Source organism: Nothoprocta perdicaria, unplaced genomic scaffold (genome assembly GCF_003342845.1).
Source record: "Nothoprocta perdicaria isolate Ctin4 unplaced genomic scaffold, notPer1 scaffold_359, whole genome shotgun sequence".
In the NCBI taxonomy this organism is placed as follows: domain Eukaryota; kingdom Metazoa; phylum Chordata; class Aves; order Tinamiformes; family Tinamidae; genus Nothoprocta; species Nothoprocta perdicaria.
Window position 1 is genome coordinate 86496 of NW_020455598.1, and position 20752 is coordinate 107247.

The 20752-nt window shown below is 50.1% G+C and overlaps 1 protein-coding gene across 1 annotated transcript in view; it reads left to right on the top strand.

Moving 5' to 3' along the window:
* The first annotated feature begins 59 nt into the window (after window positions 1-59).
* The window catches only part of FAM208B (family with sequence similarity 208 member B), a 28675-nt gene continuing 7982 nt past the window's right edge, over window positions 60-20752 (top strand). The window contains exons 1-15 of the mRNA XM_026044328.1: window positions 60-72; window positions 5861-6006; window positions 6812-6907; window positions 8472-8544; window positions 9754-9845; window positions 10172-10309; window positions 10391-10515; window positions 10615-10634; window positions 10752-10851; window positions 11503-11603; window positions 12414-12517; window positions 15640-15712; window positions 15822-15896; window positions 19176-19967; window positions 20368-20583. Of these exons, the coding sequence (XP_025900113.1) occupies window positions 10454-10515; window positions 10615-10634; window positions 10752-10851; window positions 11503-11603; window positions 12414-12517; window positions 15640-15712; window positions 15822-15896; window positions 19176-19967; window positions 20368-20583 (1543 nt within the window). The 5' untranslated portion in view covers window positions 60-72; window positions 5861-6006; window positions 6812-6907; ... (2 more) ...; window positions 10172-10309; window positions 10391-10453. The remainder of the gene's footprint in view (window positions 73-5860; window positions 6007-6811; window positions 6908-8471; window positions 8545-9753; window positions 9846-10171; window positions 10310-10390; window positions 10516-10614; window positions 10635-10751; window positions 10852-11502; window positions 11604-12413; window positions 12518-15639; window positions 15713-15821; window positions 15897-19175; window positions 19968-20367; window positions 20584-20752) is intronic.

Genomic DNA, 20752 nt, shown 5'->3' on the forward strand with positions numbered 1-20752 from the left:
CCCGCAGCCGCGGAGCGGAGCCGAGGGACATGGGCGAGCGGCGGGACGGGGCGGCCGCCGCCGGCGGGACGGGTGAGCGCGGCCGGCGCGGGGGACACGGCGGCCCGAGGCGGCTGCGTTGACCCGGGGTGGGGGGGGACAAGCAGCACCAAAACCGCTGGGTTTCCCCCCATTTTCGCCCCCGGAGGGCACGCAGAGGGAGCCGCGCTAACCGAAGCCCCTCCGCGAAAGGGGAATCGGGGACGGAGCCGCCGGGTTGCCGCGAGCGAGAGCCAACCGCTAACCATCTCGCTTCTGCCTGGCTTTTGGGGCTAAATCCATGGGGTTTTGCATTGGGATTTGGCTTCACGGCGCCGGGGCGCCGCGTTGGCTGGCGTGACGGGTGGGCAGGTGCGTCTCGAAGCAGGGATCCGCGTCCGGGAGCTTTGCTGGGAGGAAAATGGAGAATTCGCTTTAAATGCGGTGCGTTGGCCTCACAGAAATCACCATTTTCCAAGCGGAAAATCATCTTGTCCCCAAAACTGCTGTCAGCAGAGGTGAAAGGCCTTCCGTAGGGCTGGAGATGGTCACCCCGGCCCTACTGCTGGTCTTGCACCCAATTCAGCCAAATCCGGCTGTTAAACTTGACCCAAACTCCGTGTTTTGCCCCTCAGTGTTTCCCTCAGTGCCCAACTCAGCGTCCCGCCAGGCTCGGAGTGTCCACAACGCAGCTGGTTGCATCCAAAAAACCTGCTGAGCATTCCCGGATTAAAAATAACCTCTTTTATCTCTCTTTTTCCCCCCCCTTTTTTTTTTTCCCCTGCTGTGGTTTTGGCGGTTTGGTCCATCACCGAGGGCCAGCGATGCTCAAGGAGAAACACTGACGGGACACGAAGCTTTGGTGAAACCGCTCCGCTAAATTATTGCACAAAACACCGGTGTGGGCGCTTCCCGAAATCGTTTGCACAGATTTGGGAGAAGAAAGTGAAACATTCGTGGGGTTGCTTTTATGTTTTTGGCAAACGCTGATTTGACACTGTTTGGCTCTCATGTTGAGGGTCAAATCATTGCCTTTTGGTTTTGGTGGGCCTGTTGAGGGTCAAATCATTGTCTTTTGGTTTTGGGGGGGTGCTCAGTTTAGTTTGTGCGTTCGCATGGGGAATTTGGGTGTTTTCTGCCTTCAGTTTTTACATGGACCTCTCAATGCAGCTGGGTGCTGTAGGTAATTTCCGTAGCTCAAGGGTCTGGGCACTGTGGCATCAAGCAGAACAAAAAACTGGGGGAAAGGGAGGCAAGACTAAAATGAGAACATCTGTAATGAGAGCAGAAGTCATGAACGCCACAAAATGAACCTAGAGGAACACTAGTAAGGTTTTCAGTTTGTTCAAGAAGAGAAGGTACGTGGGGATCTGGATGAGCATGGCTGCTGTTTTTGAGCTCTTTGCAGGTCAGATAAACATACACCCAATTTCTCCAGCCACAGCCAATTTTTTTTTTCTCTTCCCCAAATGGAAAATCCGTGGGAGGGCTCCGTGTCGAGAAGGTTGTTTTTAACTTGTGGAACGTCACTGTTGCTCTCGCAAAGCTACTCGTGTGCTGGGAAGTGTTCAGGTGTTGCAGCAGTGTGTGTGTGGTGAGTTTTGCACTGCGGGCACATTGGATCCAGGGCTTTCCCAGCGTGGATTTGCAGGTTCGGTACCGTGGGGATGGAATGCTGTGGAACAGTGGGTAAGCTCTGGCTCGTGGTGGATTTTCTCTTTAGGTGCTGCGTAGTAGGTCCCTGTCTGTGGTTTTCAACATAGAGTCTGTGGGTTGCATTTAAGACAACCGTGAAATGTAAGTTAAGAAAGACAAATTCATTAGTGTTGGGTTTTTAGCTTTGCCCCATCCTTCGCCTTGTGTTTGGGAAAAGTGGTTTGAAGAGCATCTGGTGAGACGAAAGGCAGCGGCGACGTCTTGTGCAATGAATAAGCAAAGGGAACCCCAAATCTGCAAAGATTTGCGCAGCCGAAGGTGACAGAAGAGGTGATAAAATCAGAGATGGTGGCTGGAAGAGTTGTCCGGAACAGGACTTCTCCTCCCAGGGGATTTTCACCACTGCTAGACAAGTTCTGGCCAGCCAAGAATGGAGACCTGCACCTCTATGTGGCCTGTCCCAAGGCTGCATGACCTTCCTAGGGAAAAATCTGCCTAGTCTGAACCTGCCAAGCAGCAGCCCACAGTGTTGCCCTTGTTTTGCTGAATGTCACTGTCATAGTAGCTCCATTGACTTTGTGATACCCTCCAAGGAGTTGTGGCTTTCAGTTTCATCTCTCCAGCCTCTTCTTCCTCACACAGACTGACCACACTCTTCCTGAGAGCATGAGGAAACATCCATTGCGAAGAGGTAGTTCACAAATATCTATCGTGATTTATTTGCTGGAGACCCATAGCAGTTGCAGGATAATTGACTTTATCCCATGTGGAAGAGAAGGAGATGCTTCCAAATGTGGTTGCTCCGATATGGCAACCCATGCCAGGTATCTGGTGCGGACCTGACCCTGTGCAAGTTGACCTAGGGCTAAAACCTTGTGCTCGTTTAATGGCTTGTCCCAACTCAGACCCAAGGTCCTTCTTGGCCAGTTTCCTGAATCCAGGAGCAGGTGGCTATGGAAAAGCCTACATACAAGGCAGTCACACAAGGCTCTTCCTAGTTGATTTTTAAATCCATCTGCATCATCCCATGGTGAGACCTTCAGGAAACGCTGCTTATTAATAGTGCCCTGACTGCCTCGACCCAGATGGCCTTGGTGCATGCAGTGCCACCTCTTCCATCCCCTGTGGGCAGCTACTTCCCCTTGCGTTTGCTGTCAGACTTGCCCCATATATCTCCAAATATGGTCCACCATTGACCCAGATTAAGTCTAAGATCTTTTTTTTTTCGCTGTCCCACGGGCTTTGAAGAACCCACACTAAAATCCAAGAAAAATGGTGCGTCTGCTACCGTGAGCGCCCATCTCGGCTTGAGCGGGAAGAGCAAAGTGACTTGTAGGGAAAAGCACTTCAGCACTAACGAGGTGTGTAATGGCCCCTGTTTTATCATGCAAAGTTAAGCAAGGTGGTTCACAGAATTGCCACAACTACTGCGTGCTTGAGATGACTCAAAAGTGAAGTTGGGTTAGTAAAGAGTGAAAACAGTGAAAGCTGGATGGCAGAGCCAGAAAAAGTGGTATGACATTTATTGGAAGGGTGGTCTAAGGTGTCAGCTTGCAGTAGATGAACTATTCCTGGTCCCAAGCTGCATGTGGTGCTCGTGGTACCTGCTGGTACAGCACGTACCAAAGATAGAACCAAGCTAAAACTCTGAAGAACTCCTGGTCAAAGGGAGACAAGAAGGAGAAGGGCTGTGGGAAGAGACCCCGTGAGAGCAACTGCACCAAGGTCAGGTCGGAAGCCAGGAGGTGAGTGGAATGGCTGCGTCCCCCAAACTTTGGGGGATTTGACATCATTGACGAAGCACTAGATACATTTTAAGATGAGGAAAAAAAGGGAAAACAAATCCCATTCCCTTGTTTGCACCAGTGGCCACTTGTGCTCCTGGGTTGGTTTGGGAAGCCTCCATGTGGTGGGGCCACCAGAAGGTGCGTGAAGATGGATGATCCCGAGGCCCTGGATTGGCTTGGGAAGTGCCTACGTGGTGGGGCAACTTGGAGATTACATGAAGATGGATGGGCCAAAGAACCCAGGTTGGCTTTGGAAGTCCCTGTGTGAGGGCACAACCCAGAGGTTGTGTGAAGATGAATGAGTCCGAGGTCCCAGGTTGGCTTTGGAAGCCCCTGTGTGGTGGGGCAACCTGGAGGTTGCGTGAAGATGGATGAGCTGAAGGAGGAAGGGTTGAAGGACCTGGCTTTGTGTCACCTAGAAGAGCCCCAGAGGAGGAGAGCAGCCGTCCAAGAAGCCCACTGGGTTTTGCCCAGCCGCTGAGCTCAACCTGCTTTGCAGATCAGTAGCTGCAGGGATTTCTCCTTTGCTATCACAGCAGAAAATCACTTGACTCTTCATTCCCTCCCGGAGGACTTTGGAGCACCTACCTTAGCTTCCCATGATCCAAGCTGGTGCCTCCAGGTCTGCTCCAGTGCCACCCGCCGGCCCGGGCGGCTGTGAAGGTCCAGGCTGCGCAGGGAAGCGGCCACTTTCACTTTTGCTTCCACAGGAGGCACTTTCACTTTCGCCTTCTCAGAGCTTCCAACAGCCCCGTGCTGCCATGGGAGCACCGGATCGAAGACGCCGGCATGTGGGACGTGTTCCCGGGAATGCCGGCTCTTCCATGAGGTGCAGACAGGATGGGAGGCGCCTTGGAAATCGGAAAGCAGAGCTGAGGGTTGCACCAAACTGCAGGACTTGGTGGCAACGCACCCTGATTGTTTCATCTTGTGTATTTACATATTACTATGGAAACTTATGTTTTTTCCCTGCTTTTAGGCTTTCCATCATTTTTACACTGTGTTTAGGGAACAACACAAGGAGCAAATACTTGAGATATCATCTGCAAAACTGCTGTTTACGATGCATCCCCCAAAGCTTCCCAAGCTTTTAAGTCCTTGGGTTTTTAACCCTCCAAAATACTAAATGTCTGATGGTTTTGCTGGCTTTAGCACATCCATAATATATTTTATTCCCTTTGGGACGTTTAATCATATAATCTTCTAAGCTTAATCTTAAATTATACTATTTTGCCTTGTCCAGATTTGTCCTTTGCTCAACACAAAACAGAAACCATTTCCCTTCTCCATGATAAGTCCAGTTGCTCGGATTCGCTGCATTGGGTTTTAGTGCTGTGGCTAAGTGCATTAAATGCACACGTTTCAAACTGCTCTCCCCTTTGTTTTTATGTTAGATCCTTTTCCCAAGTCGAGTAATTTGAGAGGAATAACAAGATTTGTGGCGTGAGGATTTTTTCATTTTTTTTTCAGTTGAGGAGGAAAAAAAAACAGGTAAAAACTTAAAAATAGGAGTCAAAATCTCAGTTTTGGAATCTGATGCTGCTTTGCAGAAAGGTGGTTCTTTCTGCATAGGAGGTAATTGTGAGAACTGTTTGTCTGCAAAATCTCTGTGAGTTTTTCCTTGGAGAGCCTTGGAGAGCTCAGAACCTGTCCTTCAGGTGGGATTTCACAGTTCTTCCTTTGTGGATATTTGTTTTAGGCTCACCAGGTCATAAAAGCAGCCCTTTTACGCATGCTTATGGTGCAAACCCTACGTGAGGTATGAAACCTTGTGAGTCATCACTGGTAATAAAGGTTTTAAAACCTGCAAGAAAGCCCAAGCCCAAGATTTCCTGTATTTCAAAGCAGCTGCTTTTTAAAATACTTGGATTTCAGTGTATACAAAATCACAGAAAATTCAGAGATGTCTTTGTTTTCTGGTCCCATTTGTAGTTTGCAAAGTGCTTGAGCATCTCCTCTAGTTGGGTAGAGTCTCTTGGGGATGGTTTCCTTAGGGGAAGGAAGAAGGGAGCACTCTGGCCTGCTGAGTTTTGCTTTTAATGAGTGTTACGAGTTTCCTTTTCTCCTGCACAGGAAGAGCTCCAAAGCTGGCCAGAGGAGGTGGAGCTAGGAGGCAGAGAGAGATTCTTGGTCTTGTTAGAAAGGATGAAGAGAAAGCCTAGAGAAGGCTCCTAGAGCTTCCTGGCAAACAGGGAGCTCGTGTTCCTCTTTCCCAAAAGCAATTTCACTTGCAAAGGCAACGTCTTCGGGATTGTGTGGCTGGAGAGAAGCCACTGGGGACATTTCAGTGGGAACCACAGAGCTCTGTGGAGATCTGCACTTGCTGGATGAGGCCCGTGCACCATGTGGGGATGTCCAGAGTTAATATTTGCTCCTACTTGTTGCTTTCCTTCCTCCAGATTTGCATCCGGAGTCGGAAGAGGCGAGTTCCCTTTTGCAGACAGCGGTTTCGGTGCTGCAGAGCTCCTACTTGGACTGTACATCTCGGGACGGTTTTCAGTACAGCCAAGCAATTCTGGTGGAAAACGATGTTTTTGTAAACGAGGTGAGGCCTGGGGGAGATGGGGGCTTTGCTGGGAGCTCAGGAGAGGCGCTGGGTCCCCGTGTGGGACTGTTGGACTCTCTCAATGCTGATTTATTGGCAGATCTTTGTGTCTTTCCCATGCAGCATGTGCCTGATCTGCCTCCTCTCTGTGTTCCCTGCATGAGGAGAACCTTTTCTTTGCCACATTGCTTTTCTTCCTTCCTGATCTGATGAGGAACAAAAGTCAATGCAGCCAGGGTTGCCAAAATTCAGCGGCAGTTGCTGCCTAGGTGGAGCAGGTTGAAATGCTGCTTTGATGTCTATCAGGGAACTTTAATGGCATTTTATGTCAAACCTGAACTCTGCTGATTCACAGCAAGGCAGGTTTCTGCGTGGGGTTTCCCTGCCTCTCCTCACACCTGTGCAGGCACCAGCTTTCACCCCAAATTTCCCTTTGGACAGGGGGTTACAGAGCCTCTTTTAAAACTCCTCCTCACCTGCAGCCTGTTGTCTTTGGTGTGGAAGACAGGCTGTCTCCACCAAGAGCCAGAGGCCTCTCAACAACTGTTTATTATCATGAATTAAGTAGAGCTTAGAAATCTTGACTGCTTAGATCTGAGGTAGTCAGTGCCGAGCTAGATAAAAAACTATCCTTTTTATGGTTTGAGATGTTAAATACTCACAGAGTTAAATGCAAGACACCCCAAGTACTTGATTACTTCTGGGTGCTGCTTGCAGCATACTTGCCATGTGTACCCCATATCCCCAAGATTACTGGGCTCTGGTTTGATCAGACTGGAACAAAGTGTCCTTGTGTCTTCTGCAGCTCAAAGCTTTTGCCCAGGCCAAGGAAGCTGCTGGCTACAGCCAGGAGGAGCTGGAGGAAACCTTCGCGTTTCTCCTGTTTGACAACGAAGACGAGGTAACTTGAGATGTTTCTTCAGCTCAGCAAGGTTGATTCCAAGTGCACGTGGGCTCCTTCCCACTGGAATCCAGCAGTTCTGTTGGTGGAAATGCCCTGATTCTTTGTACCCCAGTTGTCAGTGCAATTACTACTGCATAAATAGTTCAGAGCAAACCATAAAAGTGACTCCTGTGAGGTTGCAATCATGTATCTTACTTTGGGCCTCTCCAATTTATTACTGTGGTTTGAGGTCTGTCTATCTCCTCTGCCCTCTGCAGGGAGATAAACTGATCTTTCCTTTTTTCCCAGTGAGTCTGCAGGCAAGTACAAGCAGATGAAGCCTTTCAGGAACACTTTGAACGGGAAAAAGCCTTTGAGAACAGAGAGCAGCAGTTTTTCAAGTGGTTTTAGCCAAGGTCCCTTGGTTTTGCCATTTACATGGAGATAGAACCTGGCACAGCTATGGAGAAATAGCTATTCCTGCCCATTTTTCCATGGGGATGCTTTTGATTTTGTGGGAAGAATTGGTCTGCTCAGAGACAGAGAATCACAGAGACTGAAGGGGATCCACTTTTAACGTGAATTAATGATACAGGGTTAAATCACAGTAGTGCAAGTTTTGTTTGGGGTGAGAGTGGCCTGAATGCAGTTTAGTTCTGTTCATTTTGAACTAGCTGCACCAAAGTGAACTGCATTCAGTGTCCGTGTGGGAATCATTCCACTTCATTTTAGCTGTTGGAAAATTAGCACCCTCTTCCAGCTGGCTGAGCTCCATGTGTAGTCCTGGGACAGAGGGACTCTCCAGAGGGCAGTTTGGTCAAGTCTAACAAGAAACAGGCAAAATTCCTGGGCTAAAACCCTCTCTATAGGTGCCTCTCATCCTCTGCTCTTCAGAAGAGAAATCTAGTTGGCTAATCTAGACTTCACACTTGTTCAAGTGTCAAAAAATTAGGTGAGGTGAATGTCCCATGCTGTTTATAATTATAAAGGACTGAGTGCAGTTTGGCTGACTCAGTTTTATTTCTCACCCACAATAAATTCATATTAACTTCTCCCATGATCCCTCTTCGGCCAGTATCCCAAAGGTCTTCACATGCCTAGATTAATCCACTTTGGAAGTGGATTAAATCAAATCCAGTGGGAGACTCTCAAAGCAGAGTCCTTGTGCCCATGCAGGAAGGAGTGTAGAGTAGAAAGGGCCAGGCCCTTTGCATTTATTTTTCCATAAATTCTCCACGCAGATAAAGAAAGGGCAAAGTCCAGCCTTGCACTTGCAGTGGTTTCTGGAAATACTGGAATTTTTCTCCTTGTCCCACAAATGTAGAAAATGTTTCTGTTTCCATGGGGGTTGTTGTAGCAACACTTGATAAGTAGATCTCAGTATTCAGTGTGTGAAACCACAAATTTTCCCTCTGTTGGCTTTAGAGGGCATTGAATCCAGTTGTGTTTGTAGTATCAGATTGACCTGCACCTCCAAAGCATTTCCTTGCTGAAAAGACTTTACAAGTTGTGCTACATTTCAGCAACTGTGTTTGTTATACTTAAAAATAGATGGTAAAAGAGTCTGTCTCTTGTTTTGAAGGCAAAAGAGGTGTGTCAGACAGGCCTGCGTGTAAACACCAGCTCCATCTCCACACTCGGGGATCCAGCAAAAGGTAAAACTGCCACTCGCAGGGCCAAGAGGCCTCTTTACTGTTCCTTTCAAGACGAAAAACAAAGCCCAGACGTATTTCTGGTACTGAAAAAACAAAGATACTCCTGTATTTCTCACGTTTGAAGTTGTGTTTGTGTGAATCGAGCAGCAGTGTTTTCCATCTGCCTACTCCTTCAGAGCTAGGTGGCTTCCCAAGGGAACACGTTACCTCGTCTCTCCATTTCAGTTTTTCCTCCCTTGTTAATAACAACCCATTATTAACCTTGTTAATAACAGCATGTTCATAATAACACGATCCTGTGCAATGTGCTCTAGGTGACCCTGCTTGTGCAGGGCAGTTGGACTAGATGATGTCCGGAGGTCCCTTCCAGCCTCAGCCGCTCGGTGATTCTGCTCACCTTTGTCACCAAAACAGCTTTTTGGCACTTCTCCCCACCAGTTTGCTCCTCGGAGAGCCTTTGCTGAGCTTTTGCCAGCAATCCTGTCGATAACCAGAGCAAATCGTGACGTGTCCAAGCCCTTTACAGTCCGTGCTTGCTCCTTGTCCCTTGCTCCAAGAGCTGAGGCCACAAATACCCAATGACGCACAGCACAGGACGTGCTACTCAAAGAAATCCTTTTGCCAGGAGCAAGTGTGCAATTCCTTATTTATCTTAGTCAGTATTTTAATCCCACTGGGCTGAGAGGAATATTATGGCCTGCATAATCAGCTGATCCTTTTCCAAAGCCTTCCCCCTGCCTACTCCCTCTTTGCTCCCTCCTCAGTGCCCTTCTCTACCCAAATGATCAGCATGAGACTAAGCAAAGGACCTGCTCTGCTTCCAGGCGGACTCAGAAGTCCTTTGCCAGTTCTTCCTTTTGGAGACAAGCCCTTGCCTGGTGCTTTTCCCTGCTTAATAGTGGTGCAAGTCAGATTGATTTCAGGAGAAATTGTTTTCCCCAGGAGAAACCCAAGGGATTTGCTCCCTTCTTTCCTAGAGATAACCCAGGAAGAGACAACACTGCACCGTGCCAGCAGCCCAAAAGAGGAAAAGAGCCAGAAAATGTTTCCCCCTTTTCAGGGTGGCAAGTCCAATGCTGCTGTGACTTGCAGCTGGATGCTGGCTCTGCCAAGGATCCCTTTTCCATTAGGAATTTCCTTACTACAGGCGTGTGATCAGCCTTACTAGACAGACCGTTCATGTGCTATTGCATTGCTTTGTTTTCACAGGCGTTTATATTTCCAAGTATGCAGACTGCCTTCATCCGAGACCCTGGCATCACGGAAAATCGGGCTACATTGTCATTTTTAAGCTAATTAAGGTAAAATACAAGTCTTCATTTTTGCATGGAATGGTTTGCATGCAATCGGTTTTTAAGGATAAGGATTTTTAAGGATTTGCTGAACAGCAAAACTGTGATGGGGCAGTAAAATCAGTAAAATGTAAAATCAGCCCAACTGAGAACTACGGTCTTTGGAGGAAAAGGAGCATTCAGGGATCTTTTAATTTTAGTTTAATTTTTTAATTTAAATTTTTAGTTTAATTAATTTTTAATTTAAAATGTCTTTAAATACACTCTGCCAACAGGTTGGCGTGTGAGGATATACATTTTTAATTGCATTTTTTTTGATAAACGTGCTGGCACAGGGCAAGGTGAAGGCAGTATGTGAGAATCACAGCACCAGCTACACCTGCCCATCACCAGGCTACGACTGCCACATCGCCGTGAGCAGAAACACCGTGAGCAGCAGGACCAGCCCCTTCCAGGCCTTCGAGCAGAGCCAGGTAGGAGGTTTCGTGGGAGGACCTGAGGTGCCTCACTCCCTCCTCGCTGTTTTCCCATCTGTGTTTCCCTTCTCCCCCCAGTATTACGTGTACGAAGTGTCCGGTGGCAGCGTCGCGGAGCGCCCCAGGCAGATCTGCCCCTACATGGTCATCGCCTGCCAGTACAAGGAGCCCAAGGGGATGCCCCTCGTAGCCAGAGAGAGCCTGTAAGTAACTTGCTGTTGTTCTGAAATCTCCAGCCACTTTGGTGGGCTGGTTTCTCTTTCCCACTGCTAAATATCCCTCTTTTTCTCCCTTTTCTTTAGACCTGACCTTAATCACAAAGGTAAGAGCAACTGGTGGTTGGTGTTGCTTCACAAATGTGCCTTTCTGTGTTTGCCTTCCTCTTCTCTCCTGTTTCCCTGAGGTTTTTTTTGTTTGTTTGTTTTCCTTTTGCCTGTAGCATCTTACTGCCCATGGAGGGGGCAGCTCTCCATCCGAGGCCAGCTCTTGTGCAGCATCGCCCTGCGGACCCCGTTCAGCTCCACGATCCCAGCCCAGCTGTACGTAGCCTCTTTCTCTTCTTTCTGTGCGTTACAGCTGCTTTTGGTGAGCATTTTGGGGTCCCCTTTGCACCCCTAGCAGGTAGGTCTGCTGCCAGTATCTGGGTTTCTTTCTACCAGCTTTGTCTCTCCTGCCCCATCCTTTCCTTGCAGTTGTGCCAGGTCAGGCCCTGAGCTGCAGCAGGAAACAGGTGTTTTTTGCCATCACTTTGCTGTATTATTGGGGGATATTTATTCCAAATCAATTATTCCTGGTTGGGCTTTTCCTCTTTGCAAGCACTGCTCCTTGTGAGCAGTGGTGGTGCAGTCAACTGGTTGTGTTTGCAGCCTGGCAAAAGAACAAATGAAGTATTGAAGTAACTATTCTAAAAGAAAAAGAAAAATAAATGAGATTTAATATCCTCAGTAGTCAGAAACCAACCAGCAAAAGCAGTTTGAGACAGCCAGTGACAGCCAGTAACATAGATGCCATTACCAGGATTTGGAGGTGTTTCCAAATAGAAGCCTCAAATTGGCAAAGTGCTAAGAACTTCCCTGGCCTTCTCCAGAGCTGCAGTCTCTGGTTTCACAGTGCTAGAGTAACCTCTGCTATCCTTTAACCTAAGAGCCTTTTATACTTCCATATCATCCCCTATTGCCCTCTCCCCACAGGCCCCCCAACCTGGACATGAACCATGTCATGGGATTATCCGACTTGAAGAAAAAGCTCCCAGAAGCTGCCTTTGGGAAAAGCAACTACGTCAGGAATGAAGGTGAGCCTAGAATCCACCAGTGTGGTGAGTAACATCTGCCTGGTGTTGCACCAGGGACCTGGGTCAGAGCTCAGGCCTGAGTAGCATCCACTCCTCTCTTGGATGATTGCAGATATTCAAGGTAGGAAGGAGCTCAGAGCAGGATAGGGATGTTCTCAGGTCCATGCTCAATATGATCTCCTGATGTGGCACCATCTCAGGGCATCCCTTTGGCTGCCCTGGTGTTTCTGCGATGGGACAGGTTGGAGACACTGCAGGTTGAGACCTCAGGGTGCCAAGTGTGTTTAAGCTGTGCAGGGAGGTGGGTTTCACAGATTGACAAAATGGTTGAGGTTGGAAGGGACCTTTAGAGATCATCTAGTCCAACTCTTTGCTCCAGCAGAGACACCTAGAGCACGTGGAACAGGATAGCATCCAGGTGGGTGTGGAAGATGTCCAAATCATTTCCCCTGCATCGTGAGATGTTGCTGCCAAGAGAGGGGATATTCCACCTCTAGGATCAGACCTGGTATCTCCTGCCTCTCCACTGCTGGGTGGTAGCCCCACCACCTATGTAGGGCTTTACAGTCAGAAAAGAATGAAATCCAGCATCAATTAAATCCCTTTTGCAAGCTGCACTCGTGAGATAGGAAACATTTCCTGTGATATGAACTCGTGTACCAGTGTAAGAGATTTTGATAACCATCCTTTGAAAAAAACCCACAATTTTTCTACCTCCTGCACTCTCCTCTCCCTCTCACGAGAGCTCATTCAGGGTTCATCTAAGACTTGCTCTTTTTTAACATCAGATTCTCTGTGTTTTGCCTGCAGTGTGTTTTCAAGGCATTTACTTCAGCCTGTATGAAGTGGAAATATCCAATAAGGAGCAACATAAAATGGATGAATTATTACAAAACCTGAAGGAGAAAGACTTGGTAAGAACTGTAAATTCTCGATTTGTCACAGGAGGAAAGTTTTTTTTTAAAAGATATTTAAGCAGCCCGTTGAACTTTAGGGAATGTTATTCACAGCTTTTGAACACTAAGTGGAACAAATTTCCCTGCTTTAAGTATTATTTTTATGCTTTGTTATTCACAGGCATAGTTTAAATGTTCTATATGTAAACTGTTAGCTGAGGGTCACTGCTGTGAGCTGATCTGGAGTGAGGAGAATGATGCACTGAGCTTTATACCAAGCAAGCCTCTTTGGTGGCTCTTTTTAGGCCAGAGGAGATTTTTATATTAAATTGTCATTATTAATGAGTTTTCCCATTGCATTGCAAACAGGCATAGTTTGCAAGGGCTGCATGGGATTTTATTTATCAAGAAAGCAGGAGCCAAACCCCACAGTTATTTAGCACAACGCTAAATAATGACTGAACAAAAGGGACAAGCTGTGACTTGGGTGCTGAAAAATAGCACCCACTCAGCTAGATGCTCCCAGCTGCACTGCTGAAAGCTCTTGTGCTTTGAGGCATCTGAGATGCTGAGATTTATCCTGGCTCAGGAGGGGAATTCACTCCTCATCCCAAGGACTGTGCCCTATATTATCCAAGGAGGTTTTTTTCCAGCACACTGAGCTCTTTCTGCTCCCTGTGTGATGGCCACGACTCCTGATGACTCTGAGGGATCAACTGGCTGCGATCCCTGATGTGCCACCGTGAAGCCCCCGGGGTGCAGCTCATCCTTGGAGTCTGCGGAGGCTCTGATCCTGCATCCCAACGAGCCTCAGAGAGCCAGAATCCCTGGAAAACAACAGGGTTGACTCACGGCCAGGAGCAATTTGGCTTTGGAAGCCAGGAGGTGCATTGTTTCCTTGAGGTTTCCCAACCTTCTTACACACATGGAGCTGGATTAAAACATCTCCTACGTTTCAGTGAGGAAGCAGAATGATTCCTCCCACGCCATAACACACTCTCGAGTGCCCGGTGGGTGAATGTGCTTCCGTGACAGCTCCCAAAAGTGCCTAGAAGGGGAATATCCTTTCACTTTCAGGATTGAGAGTGAAAGGGAGCCCGGGGAGCGCTGGGGCTGCCCGAATCCAGCAGCACCATTGGTGTGAGGTGACTTCCCTCCGCTCTCGGTTTGATTTTCCTCCTGACATTCTTGAAAGCTGATCCACTGTGGGAAACCACAGCTATTTCACTGGGCTGGATTTACACAGCGGAGATTTTGGCTTTTATCTCTTCTACTGTGCTGGCTTGAGACAACTGAAGCAGGGAGCTGCTGTCCTGAAGAGTGAATATTGCCCTCAAGTTGTTCACAATTTCCAAAGTTGTTCATTTGTCACTGGAGGAGGAGACTGGCTCCATTTCTGGCTGTGAAATCTGTCGTGGCTGAACGTGTCAGCTGGGATCAGCCAAGTTTCAGGGAGGATTGGAAGCCCTGAAGTTATTCGGTTCCTACGAGTTTCCTGAAAAGAAGCATCTTCATGGAGGAAGGAGCCCCGCGTGAGGAAAGGCACCTTGGCCCACACAAAGGTGTCACAGAACGAGTGGTGGCAGGGGCGAGTGACAAAATGCACTTCACTCAAATAAGAGAACTAACAGTATGATTTATTAGTATAATAATGATTTCACGAGATTCTATGGCAAGATCACTCTATTATTTACTACATGGAGGCACAAGATAATACAGGATTATCTTGGGATACCCTCCCGTTGGGTCACGACGTTCAGATTGGACCCCCTTGCTTTCCAGGCTCCTTCTGAGAGGAGTCTGGGTGCGGCGGAATCCAATCCTAGTCCCAGACCTGGTCAACGGTTTATGAATGAGGGTGCTTATGTTACAAAGTAAAGTTAAAGAAAGAGAGAGAGAGAGCAAGCAAGGAAGAAAGAAAGAAAGAAAGCGCGCTATATTCACTTACCACAAATCTGYGRTGGMAAGGAAGATCTCTCGAGGAACCTCGAGGAGTAACCTTGAGAGGCGTCCCTGCCCAAGGGGAGATCCTGGTGTGCAGGCCRCAGCYRKGTCAGGAGAGCWCAAAGRGGCTCTCAGGCTGTCCGAGTATTTATGGAATAAGATGATTGGCTTGTAGTCGTATTTTTAACTTCAAAGACTTAGGTTAGTGTGTCGGCCTTATCTCCCTGTTTACGAYGCAGCCTWGAGGACTGTTTTTGTTAAGTCTCAGTGAGAACAGAAATCAGGACGATGGCGCCTGCCAGAATTMGATCGGTYGCTGGTGGTCAGCAMCAAAACAGGGCTGCATGTAAGGAACAGGCCAGGATGAGCTGGGAAAGGAGCGTATCCGTCACAAAAGGTATGAGATGAGGCATCAGAAAACAGCCAAACACAGGAAAAGCCTCAAGAAATGTGTGTGTCCTTTGAGCTTCCAGCTTTGAGATGGCACCGTGGGAGCTTCGTAGACTCAGCAAATGTGGTTTTTTCCACATATTTATGGATGCTGCTGCTGCTATGAAGAAGCTGCACGGATTGAACTTTAGCTGGGCTCGTGGCTGGCACAATTGGTTGTTTTCTCAGAGGCTGGAGAGTCCAGCTTTGCTTTTCCTGCTGGAAAAAGCCTCCCCTTGTAGGGATGAGCTGTATTCCGGCCAAGGTACCTGGAAGCTTCTGAATGGAAGGCACTAAAATTATTATCCTTGTTCATTTAAGAACTTCTTTCCTGTGAGGGTGACAGAGCCCTGGAACAGGGACATTGTGGAGTCACCTTCTTGGTTGACTAGATGATCTCTAGAGGTCCCTTCCAACCTCAACCATTCTGTGATCCATTCATTAATTGCAGCTGCTTGGCCTAAAGAAACAGAAACAAGTTCAGAAACAAACAAAACTTCAGGAAGAGGTGAGAGGATTTTGAGAGCTGAATAACAGCATAAATGAACAATCCCTTCTCTGGGTTACTGGTCCCAGTTGATGGAACTGGTGTGGACTGAATGGAGTCCAGTAAACTGCCCGCTGGCCTCCTCAGCAGGGCACAAGCTGCTGCTGTCACTGCCTCTTTGCCATCACTCAGTGCCTGTTATCAGTCCTGCCAAGCGATATGAAGTTTACCTGAGGAGGGAAGGGAGAAGTTGTTCTAACTCTACACGTGTTTGTTCTAGGCAATCATCAAATATTTACAAGACCGAGGCGCCCTCATCCTGCTCACGTCCACTGCCCTGACGCGAGACGACGGTAAGACGTGGCCACGTGGAAACCAGTACGTGGGATGCCATCTCCTGCTCTGGTGTGGAAAGGCAGGGTGGCCACGCTCCCCCTGAACGAAACCTTCTTGTTTTTGCAGCATTTGACCCCGAGGAGCCTGTCAGCCTCCTGGCCCTGTTCCTGTTTGCCTCATCGCGGGAGGTGGGTCTGCAAGGTAGGTTCGATCTCGCCGCTTCGCTGGCTGCAGGCCCTGGGTTTTGGGTGCAGAATCCTCCTCGTGGGCCTCAAGAGCCAGATTCTCTGCTCAGCTGCCCGGAGCTTTCATGCAAGGGGGAGCTCAAGGAGGCCCTGAGGGGAGATTGGAGCCAGCTCTGTGGCTACGCTGCTCTAAACCCAGGTCCTCACGTCTCAACCCGTCACTTCAGGCATTGGGAACAGCTGTGTTTGGAACTGGAAGCTCATGCAGGTGCAGAACAAGCCCCTTTCCCCCTCTCAGCTGCTTTTTGGCTCCCTGGTCCCATGTGGAAGGGGGCAAGACGACACCGTGCGCTTGCTGCGCCCTGTGCTGACACCATGGCCTAAACAGCAGGAGAAGAGCCCGCCCTAAACAAGTGAAGGGATTTCTGCTGGGATAACGAGGGAAGGGTGCCTGCTGGCGTAGGGACCAGGGAGAAGGGATGGGGAAGGGACATTGCTCCCTCCGTTTGGATGTGGGTCCCATTTTCCCCCTGCTGACTCGGGCAGAGGGACTGAGCGAACACGGAGGCAGCGAGTAAAGGCTGCAGGTTTGAACCTGCAGGTCTCGAAATGAAGGTGAGTTTCAGCGTCTGCTGCAGTCGCCACCTATTCTCTCTGTATCCATCGGCTCTTTATCCATGAGCTCCCTCTTTTGGAAAGGGATTTGGGAGTCCTGGTTGACAAGTTAACCATGAGGCAGCAGAGCCCTCGTGGCCAAGGAGGCCAATGGGCTCCTGGCTGCATCAGGAGGACGTTGGCAGCAGGGCAGGGAGGGGATCCTGCCCCTCTGCTCAGCTCTGGGGAGGCCAAACCTGGAGCACTGGGGGCAGCTCTGGGCTCCCCAGGACAAGAGGGACGTGGAGCTTCTGGAGAGGGGCCAGCGCAGAGCGACAGGGCTGAGGAAGGGCCTGGAGCAGCTGTGGTGTGAGGAGAGGCCGAGCGAGCGGGGCCTGTTGAGCTGGAGAAGAGGAGGCCGAGAGGGGAGCTGGTCAGTGTGTGCAAGCAGCCGAGGGGAGGATGGAGGGAGGAAGGGCCAAGCTCTTGTGGGTGGTGGCCAGTGGCAGGCCAAGGGGCCCTGGGGCCAAGCTGCAGCGCAGGCAGCTCCACGTGGCCGTGAGGAAGAGCTTGTTTGGTGGGAGGGTGCCCGAGCCCTGGCCCAGGCTGCCCAGGGAGGCTGCGGAGGCTCCTGCTCTGCAGATCTGCCAGCGCGCCGGGATGCGCCCGGGTGCCCCGTGCTCTGGGTGTCCCTACTGGAGCAGGGGCTGCGCTGGGGGAGCCCTGGGGGTCCCTGCCAACCTCAACCAACCTGCTCCCTCAGGAGTTCTCGGAACCTCGCAAATCCCCAGCATGAGCAGGGCCCCTGTGCTCCACGTAATTCCTGGCCCGCTTCCCGTTGAGTCATTTATCCCATTGAGACTATTTATGCCAACACACACTGGTATTTTCGTCCATCTGGGTGTGCATGAGTGCAACAACCTGCGCTGCCCATGCAGCCCTATGTGACACGTGTCCTGCCTGGAAGAGAAAATCACCAGGAGAGCAGAGAGGACCATCCAGAACGTCTGGATCACTTTGGCCTTTGCCGTTGTTTGCCCTCCAACTGCAAACTCTGTTTTCCATCAGCAACCTGCACGAGAAGCAGGCTAGTAAGTGGGGAGAAGATGCGGCTGAGCAGTGGGGGCTGCTCTTTGAGGCCTGAATTCAGACAGCCAGAGTTCAGGAACTTACCTTGTGGTACCTTGTGTTGCTCTGATAACTTCCTGAGCTGCTTCGCTAGGGACAGCAGAGCAACAAGCACCTCTGCAGAATGATGACAGGACAGTCCCTGCAGGGACCGGCTCTCTGTGCTGAGTGTAGCAGCTAGTGAGTCCTTGCTGTGAGGTCTGAATTAAGCCCTAGATTTGAGTGAGGAAGAGGAGGACGCGTGTGGAGACCAGGCTGGAGGAGGGATCTGGCCACGTAGATGTTGAGATTCCGTGAATTCAAGCACAGGGGTCAAGAGCGAGGCTGGATATCAGCATGGGAGGAGAGGGAGACCAGGTGAGGAAAGGAGCAGGGAGGAGACAGCGAGGACAGAGCCTGGGCAGCCGGTGGGAAGGTGAAAGAGGAGGCCAATTCCAGGCGACTGGAAAACAGCTGGGAAGAGGCCGGAGCGGGAGGAAGGGGTGAGGAAGCACCCTGCGCTGCGCCGTGACACGAGCTGCAGCGTTAACAGCTTCCAGATGCTCCTGGGAGCAGGACGCCTGCACATGCGTGCACGCCCGACTGCCGGCCCCGTTTCCAAGAGCTTTTCCCGCTGGGATTGCAAACCCCGTATGCGTGAGGGCTTCTCCTTCCCCCGCAGCCCAAGCAGAGCCCTGCAGGAGTCAGTGGGCAGGAAAGGCTGCGCGTGGAGATGGCCAGGGCACCGTGGAGGTGCAGAAAGGGGTGATGGATGGACACAAAGTCGCTCAGCGCGGCTCTGAATCACGGATAATGTTTCAAAAGCAGCAGCCTTGGAAGCTGCTGCCTTCCCGTGCAGCAATGTAGGGCGAGCACAGGAAACCTGCCTGCCCCTGCAGCCAAAAACACATCCGCATCGGAGCTTAACCCATGGAGTGGCCAGGTCCAAAACATGAAAAACCCTCTGTGCTGTCAGCAGTAGCAGGTTGATCCTGCTGAAATCAATGGTGAAGCCCAGCTGCTTCCAGCAGGATCATCCAGGGGTTGCTCCTCCTTATCCGTGATGCTATCCAGGCATCTCTGCTGCTTGGCCTTGCTCAGCCCCGGCTCTTGGTGCTGCTTCCACTTGTGCTTGCGGAAGGTGGAAATGGAGGAACAGGAAAAGCACAAGAGATCTGAATACACTCGTGGTGTAAACTGCCTGTCTGGGCAGCCCTAAATGTGGACAAGTCAAAAACAGGTATATATTTTCTTCCGGATTTTGCCTGTCATGAACGGTGGGTTTCTCTAGAAACGTCAGCAGGAGGGGACATTTAAAAATCCTTTAATTTCTTGGAGAAAGGGGCTGGCTGATAAAACATCAGTCGCTCATCTTGGTTTAACCCACTTCTTACTCCCACTTCCTCTGTGCCTGCAGCGATTACAAACATCCATCCCACGAGGACGCTGTCCCTGGGGCTGCTGTTTTTGGAGGTTGCCTCATGGGTCTTTTTCCTACATTTTTGCATTCTGTTAGTGTGCAGTGGCAAGGCGGTTTGAGGAACTGAATCTCTTTTTTAACATGAGTAAAACTCTGTTTCTTTTCCTTTCCCAGCTGACAAACAAGACCCAAAAGCTGAAAAGGAAGAGGGTGACATCTCTTTGAAAATAGCCTCAGTTTTGCCTGGGCTTCAGTACGCCGTGCAGAAAGCCACCAAGTCCTCACACAGGGAGCCCGTCAGCACCGGCGCACGAATCAAACAGCACTTCCAGGAATTTGCCAAACTTGAGCAAAATGCACAGCCTACCTCTGGCCAACCCAACCCAGCTCCCCTTTCTTCTCTCCTGTCACCAGCCGAGGAGGAAGGTACTAATCCCCTTACCAAATGCTCCGAGCAGTCCTTTTCCCAGCTGCGGCATTACCTCTCCGATCCCAGCAGCTATTCCCTGGAAATCTCAGCTGCTCTGGGTTGCTTGGCCGGCGCCGCTCAGTCCCTTTGCTGCAGCTCGGAAGCTGTTTGTAACGTGGACTTCTCTTTAGTGGCGCCACTGGATCCTGTTCCTCCCAACGTGACAGCCCTGCAGGTCGGGAATGAAGCCCCCAAAGCTGCTGCGGGCCTGACCCAGGGTGGCAAAGGGACCACGGCAGATGTCACCTCGGCCGGCAAGCTGCGGGTGCAGCAGAGCAAGAGGAAATCCAGCCGAGCCATCGTGAGCAGCAGCAGGAAGAAGTGGTCCCCCCTCAAGATGCAAATTCATCCCGTGGGGGACGGCAGCAGAAACAGGAAAGCGACCAAGAAGAAAAAAATCAACTTCGCTTTTCCGAAGAAGCCGGGACTCGCGGCCAGTCCCAGTGAGCCCATGCTCAAATTGGCCAATTTGCAGTTTCCACACAGGAGGAAAAGAGGTTAGTGCTGTAAAATTGGGGAGAAACTCAGTGCGATCGTCCTTTGCATTGCAGGCAGCTCTGCTGGGTTGTGGTTGTCCCTTCCCTTCTCCGAGGACTGTCAGCATCTCAGGAAAGGAGTAGCTGCTCATCCGTGGTTGTTGCAGGTTGTCTAGATAACCAAACACCCTCTCTTAACACAAACCTACTCTGAGCCCTTCCCTTTGAGGGCACCAGGGTGACAGGAAGGAGCCACATCCCAGGAGATCCCATCTTGGAGGTCAACAGGGCAGGGTCTTAATGAGCTAAAGAAGTTTTAATTTTTAATAAGCGCTTCCTGTTCTCCCATCTCTTGGGCCTTGCTTTCAAATTTAAATAACGTCTCAAAACCAACCCCCGCCTTTTCTGTCCCTTGTCCCAGGTGCAGAGGTCCTGTCTGCAGAATTTGTGCACAAAACGCAGGCCGAGCCGCTGCAGGAGGCAACCAGCAGCCCTACAGGGGAAGCAAAGAGAGCGAAGAAGCTGAAGAAACCCAATGGGAGGAAGGCTCCTAGCGCTCAGGCAGCCACAAAGCCACTGAAGAAGAAGATGGTAAAAAGCCCCTCGAAGCCTCAAGCCAAAAATCAAGAGGAAAGGGGTAAGCACAGGGTTCTCCTTGGACATCTCCACCGTGGTGATCAGCAATGTCCCCAGCCGGGGCTGCACAAACCCCAAGGATCTTTCCCTGTTTCTTTCCCCTTCCCTCTGTTTGCATCCTTGGCAAACGGCTGGGAGAGCTGAAACCACCTGGTTTTAGTGGCTGCGCT